Source organism: Somniosus microcephalus, chromosome 28 (assembly GCF_052327205.1).
Source record: "Somniosus microcephalus isolate GS21.2 chromosome 28, FLI_Smic_1.0, whole genome shotgun sequence".
In the NCBI taxonomy this organism is placed as follows: domain Eukaryota; kingdom Metazoa; phylum Chordata; class Chondrichthyes; order Squaliformes; family Somniosidae; genus Somniosus; species Somniosus microcephalus.
This window is the reverse complement of record NC_141014.1, coordinates 19,725,120-19,748,366: the sequence shown is the minus strand read 5'-3', so window position 1 is coordinate 19,748,366 and position 23,247 is coordinate 19,725,120. Positions and strand designations below refer to the sequence as shown.

General features: G+C 50.1%; 1 protein-coding gene across 2 annotated transcripts in view; it reads right to left on the bottom strand.

The window, feature by feature from the left end:
• Positions 1 to 23,247, bottom strand: part of septin3 (septin 3) — a 77,506-nt gene that overhangs the window by 19,455 nt on the left and 34,804 nt on the right. For both annotated transcript variants that reach the window (XM_085969576.1, XM_085969575.1), the window contains exons 2-3: positions 9,200 to 9,394; positions 1,842 to 1,970 (exon numbers count right to left, since the gene is read on the bottom strand). In XM_085969576.1, the coding sequence (XP_085825702.1) occupies positions 1,842 to 1,970; positions 9,200 to 9,362 (292 nt within the window). In that variant the 5' untranslated portion in view covers positions 9,363 to 9,394. The remainder of the gene's footprint in view (positions 1 to 1,841; positions 1,971 to 9,199; positions 9,395 to 23,247) is intronic.

Genomic DNA, 23,247 nt, shown 5'->3' with positions numbered 1-23,247 from the left:
AACCCAGGCTGGAGCGTGTTACATACATACAGAGTAACCCAGGCTGGAGTGTGTTACATACATACAGGATAACCTAGGCTGGAGTGTGTTACATACAGGGTAACCCAGGCTGGAGTGTGTTACATACAGGGTGACCCAGGCTGGAGCGTGTTACATACAGGGTGACACAGGCTGGAGCATGTTACACACAGGATGACACAGGCTGGAGCATGTTACATACAGGATGACACAGGCTGGAGTATGTTACATACAGGATGACACAGGCTGGAGCATGTTACATACAGGATGACACAGGCTGGAGCATGTTACATACAGGATGACACAGGCTGGAGCATGTTACATACAGAATGACACAGGCTGGAGCATGTTACATACAGGATGACACAGGCTGGAGCATGTTACATACAGGATGACACAGGCTGGAGCATGTTACATCCAGGATGACACAGGCTGGAGCATGTTACATACAGGATGACACAGGCTGGAGCATGTTACATACAGGATGACACAGGCTGGAGCGTGTTACATACAGGATGACACAGACTGAAGCATGTTACATACAGGATAACACAGGCTGGAGCATGTTACATACAGGATAACACAGGCTGGAGCATGTTACACACATCCCACATGGTAAAAGCAAAGCTTGTGTGGTTTCTCAGTAGAACTCAATTTGAAATGCGTTGACCGCCTTTTTATCTGATTGCACTTTACTGTGAAGTGGCAGGCGGTGTATCGAAGGTTGGCCTTTTAATTCCTGTCTTTTGAGAAGGACCAAAGGACGGACTAGAAACCCTGGTACGATAGCAAAATACTGCAGATGTTGGAAATCCGAAATAACAACAGAAAATGCTGGAAAAACTCAGCAGGTCAGGCAACATCCGTGGAGAGAAATTTGAGTTGACGTTTCGGGTTGGACCCTTCTTCAAAACTGGAAAGAAAAGAAACTAGATCGAAGGCAGGGCTCCTTTCCCCCCCCCGCCCCTTTCCTTTTGTTTCTCTCTCACACCTGGCAGCTATCTTTTGCCCTGCCAGTACACTTTACACCCAATCCCAGCCTATTACCATCTCGTCTAGCTTCTAATCTCTTTTACTTCTTTTGTTTCTTTTATTCTTTTGTCCGATCGCAGCCCTGCCTTCGATCTAGTTTCTTTTCTTTCCAGTTTTGAAGAAGGGTCCAACCCGAAACGTCAACTCAAATTTCTCTCCACGGATGTTGCCTGACTTGCTGAGTTTTTCCAGCATTTTCTGTTGTTATTTATGACTAGAAACCCTGGATTACTTGGTAAAAGAGCAGAATTTGGTTAACGGCAAAGGACAGAACACAGAACGGTTAAACTTGGCCAAAATCAGTAGGCACGCTGGGAAGCTTGACCAAGCTCATGCGTGTCATTATTGCTTCAGGCCGTCGACGAAAGAAAGTGTTGTTCAAGATTTGCTGTACTTTTGAAGGACACGGTTAGAGATAAGGAAAGCAGAACAGAGACAGCTGTCTTCTCAAGCCATGCGAGCGAGAGACAGAGAGAGAAAAACAACAGCAAGCTGTTTTACAGCAGCAAAGAGGGTTTATAAACCACCATTTTACAGTGATTTCTAGGAGGCAGAACACACAGCAGTTCAAAGAAGACGTCAAGGAAGAATTAACCCCTCATTCTCCCAGAAGGAGGATTTGATCACCCTTACTTCTGAGTTCTACTCCCGGATAAGGTTGTAAGCATCTTTATCTGTCGAACTCTCGTGCCTTAATGTCAATAAAACTAATTATTTAGAAAAGTATTTCAGTCTCGGTTGATTTGTACCCGGAAAAAGTGAGAAAAAAAACAAACCGCAAGTGACCTCACCATGACCAACTGTTCTGATCTCCACAGTTTTAGGGGCTTTGTCTTCTCGGTTCCTGCCGCAAGATTTCCGACTGACTTGGGACTTAAACAACGTGTTCACCAGTGTTGACTTCCCCAAGCCACTCTGACCTACAGAAACAGAGGTGAGGAGATTAGTATATATTTTTTAAAAATGTAACAAATGAATTTGAATATAGATAGGTGTGAGGTGGTGCATTTTGGTAGAGGGAGCAAGGGGGCCACCTACTCCTTGGAAAATAATGTACAAATGGGGCAGAGGCGCAAAGGGATCTTGGGTTACAGATACACAAATCATTAAAAGTAGCAATGCAGGTTAACATGTGTTCTAGACCCCCCCCCCCCGGCTGGGAGGTCTAGAACGAGGGGTCACAGTCTCAGGATACGGGATAGGACATTTAGGACTGAGATGAGGAGAAATTTCTTCACTCAGAGGGTGGTGAACCTGTGGGATTCTCTACCACAGAAGGCTGTGGAGGCCAAGTCACTGAATATATTTAAGAAGGAGATAGATAGATTTCTAGACACAAAAGGCATCAAGGGGTATGGGGAGAGAGCGGGAATATGGTATTGAGATAGAGGATCAGCCATGATCATATTGAATGGTGGAGCGGGCTTGAAGGGCCGAATGGCCGACTCCTGCTCCTATTTTTCTATGTTTCTATGCAAACAACACTCTGGGGTTCATTTCGAGAGGAATAGAATTCAAAAGCAGAGAACTTTTGTTCAATTTATATTCCTCTCTTCTTAGGCAGTCCCTCGGAACCGAGGATGACTTGCTTCCACATTAAAAATGAGTTCTCAGGTGACTGATGAGTCCAATGCGGGACCTGCAGTCTCTGTCACAGGTGGGGCAGACGGTGATTGAAGGGGCGGGTGGGTTGGGTGCTTGGGTTGACGTGCGCTCCTTGCGCTGCCTGCGCTTGGCTTCCGCTTGCTCCCGGCGAAGAGACTCGAGGTGTTCCGCGCCTTCCCGGATGCTTCTCCTCCACTTTGTGCGGTCTTGGGCCAGGGATTCCCAGGTGTCGGTGGGGATGTTACACTTTTTCAAGGAGGCTTTGAGGGTGTCCTTGAAACATTTCCTCTGCCCACCTGGGACTCTCTTGCCGTGCTGGAGCTCCGAGAAGAGCGCTTGTTTTGGGAGTCTCGTATCGGGCATGCGGACAATGTGACCCGTCCATCGGAGCTGATCGAGTGTGGTCAAAGCTTCGATGCTGGGGATGTTGGCCTGAGCAAGAACACTGACGTTGGTGTGCCTATCCTGCCAATGGAATTGCAGGATCTTGCGGAGGCAGCGTTGGTGGTACCTCTCCAGTGCTTTGAGGTGCCTGCTGTACATGGTCCATGTCTCTGAGGCATACAGCAGGGCGGGGTATCACTGCTGCTCTGTAGACCATGAGCTTAGTGCCAGGTTTGAGGTCCTGGTCTTCAAACACTCTCTTCCTCAGACGACCGAAGGCTGCACTGCCACACTGAAGGCAGTGTTGGACTTCGTCGTCGACATCTGCCCTTGTTGACAGTAGGCTCCTGAGGTATGGAAAGTGGTCCACGTTGTCCAAGGCCTTGTCGTGGATTTTGATAATCGGGGGGCAGTACTGTGTGGCGGGGGCAGGTTGGTAGAGGACCTTTGTTTTATGGGTGTTTAGTGTAAGGCCCATGCTCTCGTTCGCTTTAGTGAAGGTGTTGATAATGGTTTGGAGTTCGACCTCCGAGTGAGCGCAGACGCAAGCGTCGTCAGCATACTGTAATTCGACGACAGAGGATGGGACGACCTTGGATCTGGACTGGAGGCGACGGAGGTTGAACAGTTTCCCGTTTGTTCTGTAAATTAGCTCCACTCCAGCGGGGAGCTTACTGAGGGTGAGATGGAGCATTGCAGCAAGGAAGATCAAGAAGAGCATTGGTGCGATGACACAGCCTTGCTTGACCCCGGTTCGTACGTGAATTGGGTCTGTGGTGGAACCGTTGGTCAGGATCACGGCTTGCATGTCATTGTGAAGCAGGCGGAGGATGGTGACAAACTTTTGAGGGCAGACGAATTTGAGGAGGACACTCCATAATCCCTCACGGTTGACAGTGTTGAAGGCCTTTGTGAGATCAAAGAAGGCCATGTACAGCGGTTGGTGCTGTTCCCTGCATTTCTCTTGTAATTGACGTGCGGTGAAGATCGCGTCCATTGTGCCCCTTAGTGGGCGGAATCCGTATTGCATCAACTTATATGGAACCTTGGGTAGACCACACTTAGAGTACTGTGAACAGTCCTGGTCTCCATATAACCAAAATGATGCAGAAGCACCAGAGAAAGTGCCAAAAAGATTTACAAGGACGATACCAGAACTGAGAGGGTACAACCATCAGGAAAGACTAAACAGGCGGGGGCTCTTTTCTCTAGAAAAGAGAAGACTGAGAGGTGACCTGATCGAGGTCTTTAAACTATGAAGGGGTTTGATAGGGTTACGCAGAGAAGACGTTTCCACTTGTGAAGGAGACCAAAACTAGGGGCCATCAATATAATAGGGTCATAGGGGCTAATAAATCCAATAGGGAATTCAGGTGAAACTTCTTTACCCAGAGAGCGGTGAGAATGTGGAACTCGCTACCACAGGGAGTGGTTGATGCGAATACCATCGATGCATTTAAGGGAAAGCTAGGAAGGTATATGAAGGCAATGTTCTCTGTAGGCTGCGCTTTGTTCTGCACTGCCTGTTTCTTTTAATGCGTGGTCCCTTTAAATTTCTGCACATGCGCGGTATTTACAATGGAGAAGCCAGTGAGCGGCCTGCGCGGGACCTTTGAGATTACTGCGCGGCCGCATGGCCGCACACCTTAGCGGGAACGTTGCCCGGGGGGAGAAAGGAATAGAAGGTTATGCTGATAGGGTGAGATGAAGTAGGTTGGGAGGAGGCTGGTGTGGAGCATAAACACCAGCACGGACCAGTTGGGCCGAATGGCCTGTTTCTGTGCTGTACATTCTGCGTAATTCTATGTAAAAATTCCTTCTATTTCCTCTCCGCTTCTGCAGTCCTCCATTCCATTACACACCCTCTGATCCCCTGCAGCAGCCTCGACTGTGGATGTTGACGGGCTATTTAGGCATGGGGAGCATCACAGCCAAGCCTGATTCTGTCCTCAGCTGATTTCGCACTCACACTTCCCGGAAAACATATGAACTTAAGAATTAGGAGCAGGAGTCGGCCATACGGCCCCTCGAGCCTGCTCCGCCATTCACTAAGATCAGGGCTGATCATCGACCCCAACTCCACTTTCCCGCCCGATTCCCAAATCCCTTGATTCCCCTAGAGTCCAAAAATCTATCGATCTCAGCCTTGAATATCCTCAAAGACTCAGCATTCACAGCCCTCTGGGGCAGAGAATTCCAAAGATTCACAACCCTCTGAGTGAAGAAATTCCTCCTCATCTCAGTCTTAAATGGCCGACCCCTTATCCTGAGACTATGACCCCTAGTTCTAGACACTCCAGCCAGGGGAAACAACCTCTCAGTATCTACCCTGCCAATCCCCCTCAGAATCTTGTATGTTTCAATGAGATCACCTCTCATTCTTCTAAACTCCAGAGAGTATAGGCCCATTCTACACAATCTCTCCTCATAGGACAGCCCTCTCATCCCAGGGATCAATCTAGTGAACCTTCATTGCACCGCCTCCAAGGCAAGTATATCCTTCCTTAGATAAGGAGACCACAACTGTGCACAGTACTCCAGGTGTGGTCTCACCAAGGGCCCTGTACAATTGTAGCAAGACTTCCTTACTCTTATACTCCAACCCCCTATAATAGCTGAATGTTTCTTGATGTAGCTGCACAGATAGCTTCTTACTTTCAGGAAAGGCCTGCTGGAACCACCTGTCCCAACCCCATCTTGTTTATTTAATAAACTCCCTAATGTCCTTGGCGGAAGTTAAGGCACATACACCTCCTTATTCATTTCTTCAAGTGAAACACATTACAAGAAGCAGTCTATCATCAGGATCCCTGAAAAGGAAGGAACTTGTCATCAGATCCTTTCATAAAGCGGAGGTTCTCTTAAAGGACCCCTGAATACTCATTATCAGCCCCCCTCCAAGGGGATTCTTACCAGTAGGATTCACCTGGTCTTCTCTCCTAAGCTTTTCAACCTTTGACGTTATCCTGCACTGTGGGCCTTGGCTTTTCCTCTAAATCTCTGAATAAAAACACATTTTTGGAACCAAGTTCCCTGATCTGAAACTCACTCGGAACACCACCACTGTTCATCCCTGGAGCTGAATCAAAGAATCACAGAATCTTAGAGTCACAGGCCTAGAAATTCAGTGGGCTGCGCCACCCGTTAGCGCCTTAAGAGGGCGCTAAGTGGGTTGGAAGCCACTGGCCACGCCTCCCGCTACATTCAGCGGGACGCTAGTGGTGGCGCTAGCCGTTAGTGCTGCGCCGCTACCGATGACGTCATCGGTGTGCGCAGCACCCCGCTAACGTCCCGATCACGATATTTAGATGCGCCTCCTGCTTTAAAGCCGGACGCTATGTGTGACCGGTTATGGGGGGGCCTACCTGCGGCGGTAGAGGCGCTAATTAAAGGAGAGGTGCGGGGGGCCATTTTTGTTGCTGGCCGCCTGCCAGCACCTCTCTGCGCTGCCGTCCCCGGCCTCCTGAGCCCCCGCCCCGCGGAGTGCCGACTGCGTTCCAAGAGCCCGGCACTTCTCCTCGGTGCCGGGCTCTTTTGCCGGCACTCGCGATCCTCGATCGCGCTGCACAAGGCCCCTCCCCTTTAAGATGGGGAGGAAGGCCTGCAGTACCGCAGCGCGCCGTGCCGCAGCGTGTGGCGCTGCGGCACGTTGCGCAGCGATATTCAGTTGCAGCGCCCCAAGAGGGATGCGGGGCACCTCCAGTAGCGCTGCGCTTCCCTCTGGGGTGCGCCAACTGAATTTCCGGCGGGCAGTCGCGACTGCTTCCGGGGCGCTACTTTTAATGCCCTGGCGAGGCTGGCACCCCAAACGGGGCTATAGTGAATTTCTAGGCCATAGAGTTATAACGGCACAGAAGGAGGCCATTTGGCCCATCGATTCCGTGCCGGATCTTTGAAAGAGCTACCCAAACAATCCCACTCCCCCCACTCTTTCCCCGTGGCCCTGCAAATTTTTTTCCTTTTCAAGTATTTATCCAATTCCCTTTTGAAAGTTATTATTGAATCCGCTTCCACCGTCCTTTCAGGCAGCGCATTCCAGATCACAACAACTCGCTGCGTAAAAAAAAATTCTCCTCATCCCCCCTCTGGTTCTTTAGCCAATCACCTTAAATCTGTGCCCTCTGGTTACCAAGTCAAGAGAGGAAAATTCGGGAAGTGCAAATGTTACATAGGATTACACAGGATATACGGCAAGAAACTGGTCATTCGGCCCAACCAGTCCATGCCGGCGTTTATGCTCCACTCGAGCCTCCTCCCGTCTTTCCTCATCTAAATCTATCAGCATCACCCTCTATTCCCTTCTCCCTCATATGCTTATTAGTCTCCCCACTGTTCAAAAAAGGTGGTAGAGAGAAAACGGCGAATTACAGACCGGTAAGCCTGACATCGGTAGTGGGGAAAATGCTAGAGTCCATTATAAAAGATGTAATAGCAGAGCACTTGGAAAACAGTGACCGGATTGGACAAAGTCAACATGGATTTACAAAAGGTAAATCGTGCTTGACTAATCTACTGGAATTCTTTGAGGATGTAACTGGTAAAATAGATAAGGGAGAACCAGTGGATGTGGTGTATTTGGACTTTCAAAAGGCTTTCGATAAGGTCCCGCATAAGAGATTAGCGTGTAAAGTTAAGGCACATGGGATTGGGGGCAAGGTATTGACTTGGATAGAGAACTGGTTGGCAGATAGAAAGCAAAGAGTTGGAATAAACGGGTCTTTTTCTGAGTGGCAGGCAGTGACTAGTGGGGTACCGCAGGGATCGGTCCTTGGACCCCAGCTATTCACAATATATATTAATGACCTGGACGAGGGAACTAGATGTAATATCTCCAAGTTTGCAGATGACACAAAGCTGGGTGGGCGTGTGTGCTGTGAGGAGGATGCTGAGAAACTCCAGTATGATTTGGACAGGTTGGGTGATTGGGCAGAAGCATGGCAGATGCAATATAACGTGGATAAATGCGAGGTTATCCACTTTGGTGTCAAAAGCAAGAAGGCAGATTATTATCTGAATGGCAATAGATTGGGAGAAGGGGAAGTGCAACGAGACCTGGGCATCCTTGTGCACCAGTGGCTGAAGGTAAGCATGCAGGTGCAGCAGGCGGTTAAGAAGGCAAATGGTATGTTGGCCTTCGTAGCGAGAGGGTTTGAGTACAGGAACAAGGATGTCTTGCTGCAGTTGTACAGGGCCTTGGTGAGACCACATCTTGAGTATTGTGTGCAGTTTTGGTCGCCTTATCTGAGGAAGGATGTTCTTGCCATGGAAGGAGTGCAGCGAAGATTCACCAGGCTGATACCTGGGATGGTAGGAATGACGTATGAGGAGAGATTGGGTCGATTGGGCTTGTACTCGCTGGAGTTTAGAAGAATGAGAGGGGATCTCATTGAAACTTATAAAATTCTAACAGGACTGGACAGATTAGATGCAGGAAGGATGTTCCTGATGGTCAGGGAGTCCAGAACCAGGGGTCACAGTCTAAGGATAAGGGGTAAGCCATTTAGGACAGAGATGAGGAGGAATTTCTTCACCCAGAGAGTGGTGAACCTGTGGAATTCTCTACCACAGAAGGCAGTAGAGGCCAATTCATTAAATATATTCAAGAAGGAGTTGGATATATTTCTTAAGGCTAAAGGGATCAAGGGGTATGGGGAGAAAGCAGGGACCGGGTACTGAATTTGGATGATCAGTCATGATCGCATTGAATGGCGGAGCAGGCTCGAGGGGCCGAATGGCCTACTCCTGCTCCTGTCTTCTATGTTTCTATGTTTCTTCCCCACAAGTGGAAACATTCTCTCTGTATCCACTCTATCAAAACCTTTCAGAATTTTAAAGACCTCCATTAGGTCACCCCTCAGCCTTCTCTTCCTGTTCATCCTTTCCTGATATGTATACCCTCGCATTTCTGGTATCATCCTTGTAAATCTTCTCTGCAGCCTCTCCGGTGACTCTATATCCTTTTTATAATATGGCGACCAGAACTGTACGCAGTACTCCAAGTGTGGTCTAACCACGGTTCGATACAGGTTTAGCATAACTTCCCTACTTTTCAATTCTATCCCTCTGGAAATAAACCCTAGTGCTGGGTTTGTTTTTTTTATATGGCCTTGCTAACCTGTGGCGCAACCTGTGAGGTTAAATGCAACATCTAAATTCTCACCTACGACCATGATGTTAAAATCGAATCCGGTCTTCATAGTCTTCCGTCGCATCTGCTCAATGATGGTGTCGATTCCTACGTATCCCAGCAACTGGGAGCCCACAGCCGATGGTTTCATGGGCACAGCTGGCTTCGGTTTAACGTCCTGTGCCATGTCCGACATCCCTGATCCCAATTTTTTATCCTCTTCCAAACCTTGGGGAAGATTGATAATAACAGAGTGAATTACACATCTCGGCATCTTTTTATTGTCACTTCTTCCCACCAATTTCTTGAATCCCCTACAATACGAATGTAAGAAAGCTAATCTGCATTGGCTCCCAGTCCAGCACCACCTCGAGTTTAAAATTCTCATCCTCGTGTTCAAATCACCTCCATGGCCCTCGCCCCTCCCTATCTCTGTAACCTCCTCCTGCCCTACAACCCTCCGAGATCTCTGCGCTCCTCCAATTCTGGCCTCTTGCGCATCCCTCGATTTCCTTCGGCCCACCATTGGCGGCCGGGCCTTCAACTGCCTAAGCTTTAAACTCTGGAATTCCCTCCCTAAACCTCTCCGCCTCTCCACCTCTCTCTCCTCCTTTAGGTTGCTGCTGAAAACCTACCACATTGACCAAGGTTTTGATCACCTGTCCTAATATCTCTTTATGTGGCTCGGTGTCAAATTTTGTCTGATAACGCTCCTGTGAAGCACCTTGAGATGTTTTATTACATTAAAAGGTGCTATATAAATATACGTTGTTGTTGTTGTTATTGTAAGACAGCGTTCTTTACAAGAAACTTTGTCAATTTAGAAGCATTTCTCAATTCTAGAATTCAATCTCTCTTTCTTGGCTTTGCAACATCCCACTCGCCCAGCCCGACATCCCACTCCCCCAGCCCGACATCCCACTCGCCCAGCCCGACATCCCACTCGCCCAGCCCGACATCCCACTCGCCCAGCCCGACATCCCACTCGCCCAGCCCAACATCCCACTCCCCCAGCCCAACATCCCACTCCCCCAGCCCAACATCCAACTCGCCCAGCCCAACATCCCACTCGCCCAGCCCAACATCCAACTCGCCCAGCCCGACATCCCAGTCGCCCAGCCTGACATCCCACTCGCCCAGTCCAACATTCCACTCGCCCAGTCCAACATCCCACTCGCCCAGTCCAACATCCCACTCGCCCAGCCCAACATCCCACTCGCCCAGTCCAACACCCCACTCGCCCAGCCCAACATCCCACTCGCCCAGCCCAACATCCCACTCGCCCAGCCCAACATCCCACTCGCCCAGCCCGACATCCCACTCGCCCAGTCCGACATCCCACTCGCCCAGTCCGACATCCCACTCGCCCAGTCCGACATCCCACTCGCCCAGTCCGACATCCCACTCGCCCAGCCCGACATCCCACTCGCCCAGTCCAACATCCCACTCGCCCAGCCCAACATCCCACTCGCCCAGCCCAACATCCCACTCGCCCAGCCCAACATCCCACTCGCCCAGTCCAACATCCAACTCGCCCAGCCCAACATCCCACTCGCCCAGTCCAACATCCAACTCGCCCAGCCCAACATCCCACTCGCCCAGCCCAACATCCCACTCGCCCAGTCCAACATCCCACTCGCCCAGTCCAACATCCAACTCGCCCAGCCCAACATCCCACTCGCCCAGTCCAACATCCCACTCGCCCAGTCCAACATCCCACTCGCCCAGCCCAACATCCAACTCGCCCAGCCCAACATCCAACTCGCCCAGCCCAACATCCCACTCGCCCAGTCCAACATCCCACTCGCCCAGTCCAACATCCCACTCGCCCAGTCCAACATCCCACTCGCCCAGCCCAACATCCCACTCGCCCAGCCCAACATCCCACTCGCCCAGTCCAACATCCCACTCGCCCAGTCCAACATCCAACTCGCCCAGCCCAACATCCCACTCGCCCAGCCCAACATCCCACTCGCCCAGCCCAACATCCCACTCGCCCAGTCCAACATCCCACTCGCCCAGCCCAACATCCCACTCGCCCAGCCCAACATCCCACTCGCCCAGCCCAACATCCCACTCGCCCAGCCCAACATCCAACTCGCCCAGCCCGACATCCCACTCGCCCAGCCCGACATCCCACTCCCCCAGCCCAACATCCCACTCGCCCAGCCCGACATCCCACTCCCCCAGCCCAACATCCCACTCGCCCAGCCCGACATCCCACTCCCCCAGCCCAACATCCCACTCGCCCAGCCCGACATCCAACTCGCCCAGCCCGACATCCCACTCGCCCAGCCCAACATCCAACTCGCCCAGCCCAACATCCCACTCGCCCAGTCCAACATCCCACTCGCCCAGTCCAACATCCCACTCGCCCAGTCCAACATCCCACTCACCCAGTCCAACATCCAACATGCTCAGTCCGACATCCCACTCGCCCAGCCCAATATCCAACTCTACACTATACTACTATACCATCTACACTACAAAGAACAATTGCAATATAAAAAACCCTGCAGGTTCTGTAGAAAGGGAACAATCTTAAATCTGGCTCTGGCAACGCCCCATTGAGGGCAGACCAGCACCCCATCCACCACCTTAAACATTCACTCCCTCCACCACCAGCGCACCATGGCTGCAGTGTGTACCATCTACAAGATACATTGCAGCAACTCGCCAAGGCTTCTTCGGCAGCACCTCCCAAACCCGCGACCTCTTCCACCTAGAAGGTCAACAGGTGCTTGGGAATACCACCACCTCCAAGTTCCTCAAAAGTCACACAATCCTGACTTGAAAATATATCGCTGATCCTTCATCGGCGCTGGGTCAAAATCCTGGAACTCCCTCCCTAACAGCACTGTGGGAGCACCTTCACCACATGGACTGCAGCGGTTCAAGAGGCGGCTCACCACCACCTTCGCAAGGGCAATTAGGAATGGGCAATAAATGCTGGCATTGCCAGCAACGCCCACATCCTGTGAATGAATAAAAATAAAAGACGGTGAATGCGGGTCCAGAGACAGAGCAGCTGGTCATCTGGGAGAAGTGGGCTACAAATAGTCCCAAGCCACTGCATGCCTACCGCTGCTTCAGAGTGTTGTCTTGCAAGTCAACTTACCTTGTTTATAACTGAAAGAAAGCAAATGTTGGGATCGTTGACACACTTGCATTCATCACATTGTTAAATCTGCCTGCCACTGCTAATATCATTTTAGTTGTAATAAAACAAGGATGGAATGAAGAAAAAGTTCAAAAAATTCTCATTGCAGCCAGTGTCACTGCTGTGGGAAAGATCATTGTAGAGTCAATAGCAGCAATGCCACCACGTGCTTTCTGAACCAATCCGGTCAGTCATGTTTCTCTTCATTCTCTTGACTTCAATAGAAAGGAAAATCTGCTAATATCTCTATTATAATGTGCGCCAATATCTGTGTTGTAATGTCTGCCAATGTCAATGTCGTAATATTTGCAAATGCCAGCATTATTGACATCATGGCCTTGACGGAGACATGGTTGAGGGGTGATGACACCTTTCCCCTTAATGAATCTTCTCCGCCTGGCTATACTTTCCACCAATCAAACCGTTGCGGAGGTGGTGTAGCCCTCATCTCTAAATCATACCTTGGTCTGTCTCCCTACTCCTCTGGCAACTTTCCCTCCTTTGAGCATCTCACCCTGTTCCACTCCTCACATCTCTTTCAAAATCCTTGTTCTGTATCGCCCACCCAAGTATCACACCAATTTTCTCTCTGAGATATCTTCTCTGCTTTCCTCCCTCTGTCTCTGTGTAAGAATTCGCAATAATTTACAGTTCTGAAGATTCATTTTTTTGATTAAAGTATCCCTGAGCAATGTGCTTTTAAATTTCCAGGGATAAAAATGGCAGTCGCACCACATGGCCGAATGACAATAGAGGTTTGGAATGCAGCTTTCTGTGTCTGGAAGTAAGGTTCGATGAAGACAAAGGACAATGCTTTGTTTACAAAGCAACTGAATGCTATTAGCATTTGTTTGTATATCGAGTGGAGGACATCTAAACTGCAGAAGAGACTTTTGTATCTTGAATGGGAAGCGTTAACTCAATCCAACCACTTTGAGTTAGCCTATCACAGCTTTCTCTTGTGTATTGGACCCTTTTGGGTGGGGAATTTTGCACACAGCCTTGCAAGGCAGGACGGGAGGGGCTCACCAGATATAAAGATAGGGCTGAGAAGCCAGCTCGCTCGCTTGACTTCCTGGGACCATAGGTGAGCTCTCTCTCTCTCTCTCTCTCTCTCTCTCTCTCTTCGCTGGACCACAGGTGAGCAGAGTTTCTGACTCCTCAACAAGGCAACCTAGCAGGAGTTAAGGGGGATGGTGATTTAAGGGAATTGCTAAGATTGTTTAAATAACATTGTAGCCATTGTATCCCTCGTTTTCGCCATCTGCAACCCCCCTGTTGTATAGTTTTACAATTTCACTGTGTTCGTGTGGGATAGTTTGATATTTTGATTATAGTTTCTTTTAGTTAATAAAGCTTGATTTTTGCTCTCATCCAAACCACTTGTTCCGTTTTAATATCATTAATTATAAGTTCCTCCACTCAGAACTAAAGGAGGGGTAGCGATTCGAAACCGCTGTTTGTAAATTGGTTTAGAGTGCAGCAGCAAAAAGACTGCTGGCCAGGTAGATTACCTTAAACCAGTTAAAAAGAAGCCCTCGGAATCCTTACAATGGCGAGTCAGGCAGGAGTGGAGGCAGGTTTTGATTTAATAAGTGGTCTGGATCTGGAGAAAGCATCAGCTCTTGATTCTCTCGTTGTTTTCAGTATGTGGGTAGCCCTGCGGATGTTAGCAGCAGCGTGTAGGCTGACCTATCGGGGTATAGGTGGCTGGGTTAGGAAGGGTGTGAAGAGAGAGCAGGAGGAAAGGTTTAGGGAAGCAAAGGCAGCTTATAAGCTGGCCTGCGCCCTAAGGTTTGAGGAAGCAGATCATAGCCCCTGTACGGCAGAGATAGAAAGCCTTAACATGGCTTTAAATGCATTTAAGGGGATGATTTGCATGATCAGCCTGAAGGCAGGTCAGCTGGACTTTACTGGCAGCCCAAGTAGAACTATCCCACAGGCAACACCCAGGGAAAGGCTGGCTAGGGAATTAGAGATCCCAAGACCGCAGCCCACAGCTCCGAGTCTTGAGGAGCTCTGGCAGCAAGGAGGAGTGGACAATGGGGTGGTAGGAGAACACCAGCAGGTCCTGCTAGGCAGGCGGGGACCAGGACCAGTGTACCCCCTCCAACAACGGAGGTACGGTCCGCCCGTGAGAAGTGAGCCTGAGAATAGGAATCCTCAGCCCACAGCATGTTCGAGTTCACAGGCAAGCACTGTGGCTTGTGTGGGGGGAGGAGCCATTCATATTCAGAGTAAGCTGTTTAAGCCAGAGAACAGAGGCCCCCACTCAACAGCCATAAGCTGCGAGGGACCAGAGATAGGAGACAGTCCAGCTTCGCTGCAGCCAGCAGCAATCTGTGACAGTGCCAGAGATTAGACTAGCCGTCTGGAGACGGGCGGCATTTGTATTATAGCTATGTGTGTGTATATAGCGTGCTTTTAAGGTGTATTTTAAGTTTTGTTGATTTAACTAGTTTTAAGTTAAAGTGCAAAGAGTTTAAGTTCACATGTGTGCCAAATGTTTGTGTTTTGGTCCGAGGTCAAGGGACCCGACCATGTCTCCACCTAAGGCAGCAGGTCAGTGAGACCTGGCTGCATGTCCTTTTAAGTTTTGCAGGAGATTGGAAAATGAAGCAGCCATGTTCGCCCAGCCCGAGCTGGACATCGAATGAAGATACGGAATGTTGGGGATCTCCTCGCCACTGGACGAATCCAGGAGACCCCGCAGCGATCTTCGGGAAAAACCGGACAGAGTCCGGAGGAATTTACCTACTCCTCCTACGGGGAGGAGATGGCCCCAGCTGGGTGGGGCACGGCCCCCAACCCAGCACTATCCTGACCGAAGTTCACTTGCGGGAGACCTCGCTGTTGAGGAGTCACGATGGGGAAGCGCGGGCGCCTTGTGATAGGGACGCGTTCCCCGGGGGTGGGTGGTGATGGCCCGGGAATGATTGTATAGAGGAGGGGGGAGACCCAAGAGTCGCGTGGGTGCGGTCGGGGGAGGGAGGAACTCACCCGGGGGCCCACGGGCAAAGAAGATAAGTTGTGGCTGGGAAGGATGAGTGGGGGGCCGGATCAGTGTGGAGCCAGGGAGTGCCGCCACACAGGCACCCATCATTTTCTGCAGCCAGTCGAGGGAAGATGGGAGGGGGAGGGACTGGGAGCCATGAGATCCCATACTCCCCGGTCTCGGTCTGTGCCAAGGTAAATTTTAAACGTGAGGGGTACCCCGCCTCCACAAAGGGACAAGGGAACGGTTCAGGGCTGGCGGAGCAGGCTGGTCGCTAAATCCATTCTGCCTGTTTTAAAGTTTAAGCTGATCAAAGGGGGGTGGAAGGTACTTTTACTGCCCGAGTGGGAGGAGCAATACCCACTCGAATTTCGCAACCCATCATCGGCACGTGATGATTGGGGTTCATTTAAGCATGTTGTCTAATGATTTTTTGTATTTTGTGTTGCAGCCCCAAGTTGAGCAGAGGCGTCGGATCCTCTCCGTGCTTGGGACCAGTTTGTGACAACTCCAAGTTGAGCAGAGGCGTAGGACCCTCTCCGTGCTTGCGATAATTTGAGTACATTGTGTAACTAAGATTGCAACATTTTGTAATAACTTATGATGTAAAAAAAAAAGGTGATTGTAAATTTGGTTTACACTGTATAATTTTACAAGCGTGTAGGGGTATGAGACCCCTTATTGAAAACTGAAGTATCTGTAAGGTGCCTACCGTACCATGGTTTTTTTTCTGGAATTTAAGGGGAATAGACGGGACGGGGATCAGTGGCAGATAGCTTTAGGTAAATACAGGGGATGGTTGTTTGTGGGGGGTCAGAAATCATTGCTCATTTCTTCAAGAGGATACTACAAGCAAGCTGGAAGTATCCAAGGGCAGACTGTAAGAATTCGCAATAATTTACAGTTCTGAAGATTCATTTTTTTGATTAAAGTATCCCTGAGCGATGTGCTTTTAAATTTCCAGGGATAAAAATGGCAGTCGCACCACATGGCCGAATGACAAAAGAGGTTTGGAATGCAGCTTTCTGTGTCTGGAAGTAAGGTTCGATGAAGACAAAGGACAGTGCTTTGTTTACAAAGCAACTGAATGCTATTAGCATTTGTTTGTATATCGAGTGGAGGACATCTAAACTGCAGAAGAGACTTTTGTATCTTGAATGGGAAGCGTTAACTCAATCCAACCACTTTGAGTTAGCCTATCACAGCTTTCTCTTGTGTATTGGACCCTTTTGGGTGGGGAATTTTGTACACAGCCTTGCAAGGCAGGACGGGAGGGGCTCACCAGATATAAAGATAGGGCTGAGAAGCCAGCTCTCTTGACTTCCTGGGACCATAGGTGAGCTCTCTCTCTCTCTCTCTCTCTCTCTCTTCGCTGGGCCACATGTGAGCAGAGTTTCTGACTCCTCAACAAGGCAACCTAGCAGGAGTTAAGGGGGGATGGTGATTTAAGGGAATTGCTAAGATTGTTTAAATAACATTGTAGCCATTGTATCCCTCGTTTTCGCCATCTGCAACCCCCCTGTTGTATAGTTTTACAATTTCACTGTGTTCGTGTGGGATAGTTTGATATTTTGATTATAGTTTCTTTTAGTTAATAAAGCTTGATTTTTGCTCTCATCCAAACCACTTGTTCCGTTTTAATATCATTAATTATAAGTTCCTCCACTCAGGGGTAGCGATTCAAAACCGCTGTTTGTAAATTGGTTTAGAGTGCAGCAGCAAAAAGACTGCTGGCCAGGTAGATTACCTTAAACCAGTTAAAAAGAAGCCCTCGGAATCCTTACATCTGCACCGAGTGACTTCTCATCCTCGGTGATTTCAACCTCCACCTCAACTCTTCTTGTTCTCGCTCCTCTGAGTTCACGGCCCTACTTTCCTCCCTAAATCTCTCCCTCCATATAAACCGTCCTACCCATATACACGGCCACCCCCTCAATCCTGTCATCTCACGTGGCCTTGGTACTCCCTCCGTAACTATCACTGATAAGGCAATCTCTGATCATTTCCTTATATCGCTCTCTACCCATATTTCCCTTACCCCTACCAACCCCACTTCTTTCTGTGTCCACCCCTGGAAAAAAGCTCACCCTAAAGTCCCTTACCACTGCACTTTCAAATTCCCAACTATCTAGCCTTTGGCCTACATGACATTCTTCATGACATTTCTGCAGCTACTGATTTGCTAAATCACATGCTCTCCACCACCTTTGATGCCCTTGTCCCAACTAAAACCATTACACACTCTCACCCTAGCTGTTCCCCCGATATACCCCTCATCTCCGCTCCTTTAAATCCAAGAGACGCTGATTTGAACGTCTTTGGCGGACAACTGGTTTAACCATCCATCACCAGTCATGACTGGATCACATAAAGCATTATCAGGTTCTGCTCTCCTTTGCTAAAACTGCGCACTATTCTAAGATCACCCAGTAAGGCAAAGATTAGCCCCAGCTTCTCTTCACCACAAATCGTCTTCTTGAACCACCCTCCCCTGCCTCCTCCTCTCTCACCTCCAACAATAACTGCGAGGAGCTGATGGACTTTTTTGTTACAAAGGTCGAGAACATCCGTTCAGCTGCCTTTGCTACTTCCCTCCCTTCCCCTAGCCCACCGGGTCCTAATTTCCTCTAAGGTTCCCCCCTGCCCTAACCCTAAATTTGCATATTTCTCTAGTTTCTCTCCTATCTCCCCTCGTATTTTCTCAAAGCTAATCTTGCCGATGAGACCCACCTCCTGCTCCCGCAACCCTATTCCCACTGAACTGCTGACCACCCAACTTCCTTTTCTGGCTCCCATGTTAGCTGATAATGGTTCTCTCTCCTCAGGTCCCCCTCTCCCTCAAATCTGCCGTCATCACCCCTCTCTTCAAAAAAACCAACCCTTGACCCCTCTGTCCTTCCAAACTACCGCCCAATCTCCAACCTCCCTTTCCTCTCCAAAGTCCTTGAATGTGTTGTCACCTCCCAAATCCGAGCCCATCTTTCCCGCAACTCCATGTTTGAATCCATCCAATCAGGTTTCTGTCCCTGCCACAGTACCGAAACAGCTCTCATCAGCGTCACAAATGACATCCTATGTGACTGTGACAAAGGTAAACTATCCCTCCTCGTCCTTCTTGACTAGTCTGCAGCCTTTGACACGGTTAACCACTCCATCCTTCTCCAATGCCTACCCACCATTGTCCAGCTGGGTGGGACTGCACTCGCCTGGTTCCATTCTTATCTATCCAGTTGTAGCCAGAGAATCACCTGCAACGGCTTCTCTACCCGCTCCCGCACCTGTTACCTCTGGGGTCCCCCAAGGATCTATCCTTGGCCCCCTCCTATTTCTCATCTACATGCTGCCCCTCGGCGACATCATCGAACGACACAGCGTCAGTTTCCACATGTACGCTGACGATACTCAGCTCTACCTCACCTCCATCTCTCTCAACCTCTCCACTGTCTCTAAACTGTCAGACTGCTCGTCCAACATCTAGTTCTGGATGAGCAAAGATTTCCTCCAATTAAATATTGGGAAGACTGAAGCCATTGGTCTTCGGTCCACACCACAAACTCCGTTCCCTCGCCCCCGACTCTATCCTGGTAACTGTCTGACGTTGAACCAGACTGTTCGCAACCTTGGTGTCATATTTGACCCCGAGATGAGCTTCCGACCACATATCCGCGCCATCACTACAAATGCCTATTTCCACCTCCGTAACAGCGCCCGTCTCTGCCCCTGCCTCAGCTTATATGTTGAAACCCTCATCCATACCTTTGTTACTTCTAGATTTGACTACTCCAACGCACTCCTGGCTGGCCTCCCTAGTTCTACCCTCCATAAACCTGAGGTCATCCAAAACTCGGCTGCCCGTGTCCTGACTCACACCAAGTCCCATTGACCCATCACCCCTGTGCTCGCTGACCTACATTGGCTCCCGGTTAAGCAACCACTCAATTAAAAAATTCTCATCCTTGTTTTCAAATCCCTCCATGGTCTCGCCCCTCCCTATCTCTGTAATCTTCTCCAGCCCCACAACCCCCGAAGATCTCTGCGCTCATCTAATTCTGGTCTCTTGAGCATCCCTGATTTTAATCGCTCCACCACTGGCGGCTGTGCCTTCAGCTGTCTCGGTCCTAAGCTCTGGAATTCCCTCCCTAAACCCCTCCGCCTCTCCACCCTCCTTTAAGACGCTCCTTAAAACCTATCTCTTCGCCCAAGCTTTTGGTCATCTGCCCTAATATCTCATGTGACTCAGTGTCAAATTTTGTCTGATAACGCTCCTGTGAAGCTTGGGATGTTTCGCTACGTTAAAGGCGCTATATGAATACAAGTTGTTGTTGTTATAAGATGTTGCAATATCTGCCAATGTCAGTGCTGTAACGTCTGCGTGTCTGACGGATTGGTCCAGAATTTGCTGTAACCTAACGGCGAGTTTAATGGCGCTCACCGTTAAGAGTGTGTAAATAACTTGTGGTGAGGAGGAGATACCCCGTGAGTTGTAAATCGCCAGAAATTGCTGGACGATTTGCACCGTTCCGCCGTTAGCCTCGCGAAAACAACAGCTTACCGTCAACTTCCACCTGAGTTTTAAGGAATTGCTGCATTTGTGCTGTTCAAATGAATTATACTCACTGCAGAAAGTTTGGGCTGGTACTTAACGACATAAGGACCCTTTTAAGGGCGAGATTTATGTCCCTGCAATGCCACCTCTCCAGCCCAGAGAGGGAACAATTGAAACTGTGGAGTCTCACTCCTGCAGGTAGTAAATTATTGTTAGAGATTTTTTAAATTAAATTTTTTTTTCTATTATTATCCTTATTTTTCCTTTCTGTCCTTTTCTCTCTCTCTCGATCCAATCTTTCTTTCCCTCTCTATTTCTCTTTCTGTATCTAATTTGACTCTAATTCACCCGATTTCCTTCTCCGTCGTTCCTCTGTTTCTTTCCCAATCCTTAAATCTCATTGGTTTAGGAGACACACTGTCGGTCCCGGTGACCCCGTTACCAGCTCGAACTTCCAGCAATTTGCGGTGCAAAAGTATTTCGAGCGGAAGGGTGAGGGGAAAAAAAATCTAACCAACGGGAGATGTCCTGCTCCAAAAAATTCTGGGCCATTACGCTTACAGACTGCAGCACGACGCAGCGAAGATAAAGCAATCAACATGCGGTCAACAGACTGTGACTAAATGAATCAGTGACAAGACAAATCATCCCACTGTCCTCTGGCACGGAGCTGTAGAAACCGTTTAAACAGTTGCCACTTGACGAGAGGGGAACACTTTACCTGTGCAACTAAATTAACTTAGCCCTCGCCCCCCCGCCCCGAAAAAATAAGCTTCTTGATCTTCAACCAGAGGAAAGGAACGTTAAAAATGAGTGGGAGGCACCTCAGCAACAGACAAGGATCTGGTCCCTGGGTCACGCCAAGCACAAAGGGATGAGATAAAGCTGGGAACAGAACGAGCGGCGCTGAGGGATTAGAGAGGCAGGGATGAACTGGCTGATTTTATTTGCAGGCTTGCTGTGATTGTTGTTTTCCAACTCAATGGATCTGAACAGTAATTTGTCCTGGGCTGATTGCCAAGTGGAGATGTCCAGCCCGAGTTCAGCGCTTTATGTAACTCCAGCACATGGCTTAGCATGTTGCAGTTATTCTCAGTTGTGGAGCCCTCGTACAGCAGGCTGGGTCCTGCCCCTTGCTCAGGCTTTCCTTATAGGCTGTTAATGCTGTGCCTTGTTTCCCGGCCAATTGAAAGCGCACATTCTGAGGATTGACAATTTAACTCATTCATACAGTTCAGAGCCTTAAATGCAGTTTAAGATTATAAGAAAGAAAGACTTGCATTTCTATAGCGCCTTTTACAACCTCAGGATGTCCCAAAGCGTTTTACAGCCAATAAAGTGTAGTCACTGTTGTAATGTAGGAAACACGGCAGCCAATTTCCACACAGCAAGTTCCCACAAACAGCAATGTGATAATGAACAGATAATGGGGGAGAAATTCAGTATCGCCACATTTGGGGCGTAAGTATCGAGCGGGCGCGAAATTTTGTGCCCGGCGCAAATTATCGTCACCTACTGCTAAATTGACCTGCTTCGCCCCAGGAGGTGCTTGGAGCGCTAAAACAGGCGCTGCACGACTGTCCTAAGGCGCTAAGCCGGAGAGGCGAGGCGCAACCACCGAGGGCGGGCGCAGCGCAGGTGCGGCCAGTTAGCGATTGCACGCAGACACGCTGGTGCCGGTCAGCTCTTAAAGGGGAGGTTCGATCTTGGATTGCAGCCACACCCTGCGCATCGGAGCCCTGATTCTCGACCTGGACAGACCTGCTGCCACATTCTTATGCCTAGGACCATGGAGAGGGCCAGGGAGCGAGCGCAGCGGTTCAGTGAGGGGGCCTTGCAGGTTCTGGTTGGCGTGATGGAGCGCAGGCGATCTATCCTGTTTCTGGACAGTGGCAGGAGGCCGCTGCCCAACGACTGTCGCAAAGCTTGGAGGGAGGTGGCTCACAGAGTGACCTCCAGCAGCATGGTGCCTAGGACCCCTGTGCAATGCAGGAAGAAGTTCAACGACCTCACTCGGGTCGTCAGGTGAGTACCCTTTTCAGTATCCTCTTCATCCCTGCATGTCCACCTCACTTTATGGCCAAAGGGTCCTGAAAGCCCCAATGCCCAGCCCTCGTCCAACACCTATGGGCCTTTCATGAAACTCACACGCACATTCAGCACTTTACACACTGTAAGGGCTATTCCACCATGGGAGGCAGTGCAGCCAAGATCAGGGCTTCATTCTGTAAGGGCTATTCCACCATGGGAGGCAGTGCAGCCAAGATCAGGGCTTCACACTGTACTCAGAGCCCGTCCTTTCTCTTGCAGGGCAAGGTGGCGCATAATAGGAGGCAGAAGCAACAGACCGGGGGAGGCCGGCCTCGCCTTCAAGCCCTCACCGATCTGGAGCAGCGAGTCCAGCGGATTATGGCAGGCCGGATGATTGGCCCCGTCGCCACTGGAGATGCCGACCCCGTTCTGGACAGCAATGGTAAGGTGATCACCTTTTTGACCTCTCTCCTTCCACTTGTGCCTCACACCAGCATCCTTTGCCACTATCAAACCAATACAGTACATTGCAGCACTCATGCCTCCCTCGCTGCCGCCCTGTCCTCACGCTAAAGCCACTCTTGTACCTCCCTGCTTTCAGATGGTGAATCACCAGGTGAGGAGGCGGGCCCTCAAGCTGCCACTGTGAGTGACTCTGAAGGCGACGACAAGGAGGAAGCTGGACCATCAGTGCCACCCTCAGCTGAGGCAGCCCATGGCCATAATGGGGACACGTCTTCCCTGGAGGGGAGCAGGGGGGAATGGTCTGAGGAGGGTGAAGCTCCGGGGCCCAGCGGGCTGCAGTAACGCGGGGGGGGGGGGGTAGGGAAGCTCGGCGGCCTTCTCCCCGGTGGGAGAGTCTGGCCTCGAGTCCTGCTACAGTGAGCGTAGAAGAGGTGCGGCTCCTCGCTGAAATGAGCGCCCAGGCGGAGCACAGGCACACTGAGCTCATGGCTGCAGTGGCAAGGATGCCCGAATCCATTGAGTCACTGGCAAGGAGTGTCCAGGACTGCGGTGCAGCACAGGCAGCACAGGCAGCTTCCATGCAAGTGCTTAGTGGTGTAATGCAGTCAGTGGCTGGTCTCGTGCAGATGCAGATTGAGGCCACACGAGCACTGACTGCTGCCACCCTCGCTGGATTGGGCATGAATCGCCGGGGCCCTCACCGTGCCACAGCAGGCCAGCAGTCTGTGCTTCAGCAGATTGCTCCGCATGCTGCAGTGCTGCCCCGTGGGAGTGCCAGTGTGTCGTCCGACCAGGGAGTTGCTGCCCTCTGTCAGGATGGCAGCATTGCTGCTGCCAACACTGTCACTTCTCCACTGCAGCTGCCACCGCCTGTAGGACAGACT